General features: G+C 43.8%; 1 protein-coding gene across 1 annotated transcript; it reads right to left on the bottom strand.

Annotated features, from left to right (window-relative positions):
- Positions 1-2,397: 2,397 nt before the first annotated feature.
- On the bottom strand, positions 2,398-3,937 carry LOC142701768 (speedy protein 1-B-like; the record flags this gene model as incomplete). Its single annotated transcript, XM_075848163.1, has 5 exons — positions 2,398-2,482; positions 2,617-2,876; positions 2,966-3,134; positions 3,468-3,550; positions 3,854-3,937. Coding segments are annotated over 4 exons (585 nt in total), but the record flags the coding sequence as incomplete, so codon positions are not given.
- Positions 3,938-5,151: the final 1,214 nt, after the last annotated feature.

The raw sequence follows: 5,151 nt of genomic DNA, 5'->3' as shown, positions 1-5,151 counted from the left end.
TGTGAAAACCTTGGCAAAAACAGCCTGAAAAACCGCCTGGAAAACCGCCTCAAAAACCACATCAAAAACCACGTCAAAAACCACATCAAACATGAAAACCTCCAGGGTCAGTTTTTACAGGAGGTATTTTGCTCCTGCAAAAAACTCCGTGTGAACAAAAGAGTATGTTCACACGGCTTAGCAAAATACGTCTGAGGGTATGTGCACACACACTATTTACGGACGTAATTCGGGCGTTTTTGACCCGAATTACGTCCGAAAATAGCGCCTCAATAGCGCTGACAAACATCTGCTCATTGAAAGCAATGGGCAGACGTTTGTCTGTTCACACGAGGCGTATATTTACGCGCCGCTGTCAAATGACGGCGCGTAAATAGACGCCCGCGTCAAAGAAGTGACCTGTCAATTCTTTGGCCGTAATTGGAGCCGTTATTCATTGACTCCAATGAATAGCAGCGCTAATTACGGCTGTAATTGGCGCGGCGTTCAAGCGCCTGCACATGCCGTTACGGCTGAAATTACGGGGATGTTTTCAGGCTGAAACATCCCCGTAATTTCAGCCATAACGGACGCCCTCGTGTGCACATACCCTGACATTACGTGGCTGTTTTCAGGCGAAAACAGCTCCTGAATTTCAGATGTTTTTGCAAGTACTCGCGTTTTGCGCGGCATCTTTTACGGACGTTATTGGAGCTGTTTTTCAATGGAGTCAATGAAAAACGGCTCCAAAAATGTCTCAAGAAGTGACATGCACTTCTTTTTCGCGGGCGTATTTTTATTGTCTTTTGACAGCGACGCATACAATTACACCTCATGGGAACAGAACATCGTAAAACCCATTGAAAGCAATGGGCAGATGTTTGTAGGAGTAATGGAGCCGTTTTTTCAGACATAATTCGAGGCGTAAAACGCGTAAATGAGCCGTTTTTTACGTCTGAAAACAGTGCGTGTGAACATACCCTAACACTGAAAGAAAGGAGGGGAGAACAGAAGATGTCAGCCCTGAGTGTGCAGTGAGCTGTCAGATCTATGACAGAAGCAGCAGCACAGCCAGCTGTAGCGCCCGCGGCCACAAACCGCCAGCCTTCCCCTCTTACCAGCGGATGTGACCGTAGGACTGTGTCCCTTCACCGGCGTCCCCCTTCCCAGGGATGCCAGCATGCTCGTGCCAAGCCTTAAAGGGCCAGCATGTGCACAAGTAAAGTTATATCCAACCTATCCCTAAGCACCCCGGCCTTTAAAAGGAGCCCTGCCCCTGTTGTGTCTTCCCAGTGTTTGTCATGCAAATGGTTCCCTAGCTGTATCCAGTATCCAGTATCTGAGTACAGTGTCCGTTCAAGTCCATTATCTGAGACTTCTTTATTCAAGTCAAGTGTCCTAGAGGACTTCACCATCTGTGTCCAGTGTTTTTGCCAAGTCCATTTTCCGAGGTGACTTCTGTGTTCAAGTCCATTGTCCGAGACGACATCTGTGTTCAAGTCCAGTATCCGAGAGAAGTCTGGCACAAACCAGCTTCCGATAGTCCGGCACAAGCCAGCTCCTGATAGTCCAGCACCAGCTTGCTTCTGATTATCTGGCAGAAGCTTAGAAACCCAGGTACCTTCTCCCTAGTGACTGTCATTGACATTTTGTTTGACCAGAGGCAGAGCGGCCCACTGGGGCACATACTCCATAGCCTCGACACCAGCTATGTACAGGAATTGCACAGACTCTAGAGCAACAAAATGCTGGAACATTTTTAATAAAGACTATTTAGAAAGTTGTTTAATTTTACATTTAGGGAGCAAAGGAACAAGAAAAAAAGCTCACCCATGAACCTTACAACCAATAAATACATTTCTTCATTGATTTGTAAATGTCTTCTTTCCTCTAAACTTCGGCTGATGCCTCTCCTGAATGTCGATGATGAGCGGACGTCCCTCATGTAGTGTCAGTAAATTCTCCAGTGCGATCAGAAGGGAGGACATTATCCCATCACACAGACCACCATATGTCGTTTTCATACAAGAAATGACTCAGACAACGTAAGGAGTGTTAAAATATGTGAATTTTATTGTTATGTGTGTTGTGATTGTGTGTTACCTCCCATCACTCACAAAGAGCGTAGAGCGACACTCAGGACAGGCAAAACCCCCAGTGGAGGAAACCTGTAGGGAAACCATGGCCGCTGTACTGTCCTTCCTCTGGCATACTAAGAGAGGTTAACGCTATATAACGTATGTGCGCGTGTACAGTATACATGTGTATATGTGGATTCCCCCATACAAGGAATAGAGCCAGAAAATGTAAAGTGACTGTGTTACTATGTACAGTGTGTCAGTGAGTATGATTGTGTATAGTTCTGTATGTGTAAGTATTAGTGTGTATGTATCTATTATGTGTTTTTGTGTGCGTGCATGCATGTGTTATACATTACCTGCTCCTCATGTTTGGTCATCCATCATGGTCTTCATCTCTCTTGTGGATCAGGCAGCAGAACCTCCTGGGTGGGAATAGAGGTACAAGAGAAAACGTTCATCAACATGTGGATTAGAAGATCCATTACTGAATTTTACTTTGCACTTTTGTGATAATTTTTTCCTACCTACTTCTTTATAACACCAACATTTTACTTACCAGCGTTATTATTAGTCAGGGACCTCAATCGGTGTCTCCGGGTCCACTGCTATGTCTATCCTGCTAATGATGTTTCCTTCCACTTTCCACATGCACGGATGTAAAATGATGTTTCTACAACGGGCACAGGACAGCGCGCTCTTCCATGGGCCTCGGGTGTAAAACTCCTCTTTATTTCTCCTTGACGCACGTATGGCCCAGCTGTGATGGATTTGCCTGTTTCTCATCCATGCCCAGTGGAAAGGGTCTTGTGCCATGGTCTAAAATGGAATAGTAAATGAGGTAAAATTGGCTTCTCATCACAGACTCTTAATCAAAGACGGCATTTGTTCTGTTTCTTATTACTGACCAGATCACATGTGGTCCGGGCCACCCACGCTCTAAAGTCCATCCGGCGGAGCAACTGGTCGCGTTGGTGATGCAGCTCTTCTGTCTTCACTTCCCAGTCACTTCCTAAGGCCCACGCGTAGATCTCGTCTCTGAAGTCATCGTCCTCCTCGAACTGGTTCGCTAGAAATCTGAAAGAAAATAACAATTATTCATGACACATGGAAGAGCAGAGCACTGTATACTTATATATCTCAATGTAAAGGAAACTTGTGTTACTATAAATGATAGCGATGGTGTCCAAGGATGTTGGAATGACCCCCCAAGGTCAGAAGGCTACATAGTAAAATCTATAGGCTTGATGTTTTCTCTTTGGATATTAAAATGTTTAAATATTTTTATTTTACTGCTAAAACATGACCATAATTGTTTTGTAACCTATAAGGGATAAAGCTAATGTAAAGCACATGAACCACAACTACTTGAGAATATTCCTACAACATGTGATACGTGAATATACTCACAGGGATGCAAAGAAATTCTCTCTATATTCCTCGGTACGCAGTCCGGCTCTCTTGAAATACACGAGGACCATGGCCAGCAGATACTAGTGGAAGAAGACAAGAAGTTAGAATTTGGTAATAGAGAAATGGTCTCTTCTTATGTCTTATCTTTATGTGGTGATTCTGTCTATTTATATGTTTATTAATGTCGGTCCATAATCCTAACACATAAATCACAGGTTTATCCTCATTGTTCTGAATCTAATATTATTATCTTAACAAGGATGTAGATGTAAAGTAGAATATCTCTTAATGCCACATAAACCCTTTTATTCAGATCTGATCTTTCTTGTCAGTCATATCTATATCTGGCTGATTGTCTATTCATTTTGTTATTATAAAATTACCTTGTCCGAAATCCTCAAACAGATGTCCTTGGCCAAAAACAGCTGGATGTGCTCATCATCTACCAAAAAAGTTGAATTACAATTCTTTAAATCCAAAATAGTACATGAATTACATGAATTACAAAGAATTATAGTTTTTTTGGGGACTATCCTCTGCGGCCCCTTTATTGATTACGGCGGCCCCTTTATTGTTTACCCAGGCATAGTGCCATATATATGGTTGTGGCTATGCCTGGTACTGCAGATCAGTCCCTTTCAATTTATTGGGACTGAGCTGCAGTGAAATTAAGTACCAGACACAGCCACATCTATATGTATGGCGCTATGCCTGAGTAAACAATAAGGCCTCATGTACACGGCCGTACCCGTAATCACGGCTCGCGATATTGCGGGCACTGCCGGCCGCCCGTATTTTCGGCTCGTGCTCCCATACAAAGTAAGAGAGCACAGACTGTAAAAAGCAAAAGATAGGACATGTCCTATCTTTTGCAGTACACTTCTATGGCTCGGACACCTTCCTGTAAATAAACAGGAAGGTGTCCGTGGACAATAGAGGTGAATGGGTCTGTAATTGCGGACCGCAATTACGGATGTTTTTTACGGTCGTGTGCATGGGGCCTAAAGGATTCTTAACAATCGCTGGAACACTGCAGCTGCTTTACTTTGCTTATCCTGGTGGTGCCAGGAGTCAAACCCCCACTGATAAAATATTGATGGCTTATTCTAATGACAGTCTATCGATAATACAGCGTAACGGTCATTTCAGGTAACTTTTCAGAATAAGCTGTCTTATGTGTGTACAGGAGAACAAATGTTGTAAATTATAGCAGAAGATTTCACTCTGTAAGTCGTAGCAAGGTAGAGGCCATTGTCGGGCTCAATACTCTGCCCTCCAGATCAGACAATACAATGAAGTAAATTTAAAAAATGTACTCACCTCAACGCTCCACTTCGCTTCTCCCCGCCGGGTCAACTTAGGCTCTCCCTGCAGGCCGCAGCTCATACAAGTTACTGACGCTGTACGTTGTATGTGACGCAGCACTGAGGTTGTTGTGTGCTGCGTCACATATATGGCCCTGTATGTTGTACGAGCCGCAGCATACTGAGAGAGAATCAGGAGAAGAGGAGCGGTGAGCATATATATTTGTTATCTTATTTCCGATCCTGGGATGAGAGAGATAGGGCCACGGTCGCAGTTGCAAACCCAGCGAGTGCAATTTTGACACCACAATTGTGGTGCGTGGCCAGCTGAAAGATGCGTCAAATTTATTAAGAGGCATTCGCTTCTTATTAAATGT

Source organism: Rhinoderma darwinii, unplaced genomic scaffold (assembly GCF_050947455.1).
Source record: "Rhinoderma darwinii isolate aRhiDar2 unplaced genomic scaffold, aRhiDar2.hap1 Scaffold_2213, whole genome shotgun sequence".
NCBI lineage: Eukaryota > Metazoa > Chordata > Amphibia > Anura > Rhinodermatidae > Rhinoderma > Rhinoderma darwinii.
Note: the sequence above shows the minus strand (reverse complement) of the source record. Positions and strands in the feature narration are given on the sequence as shown.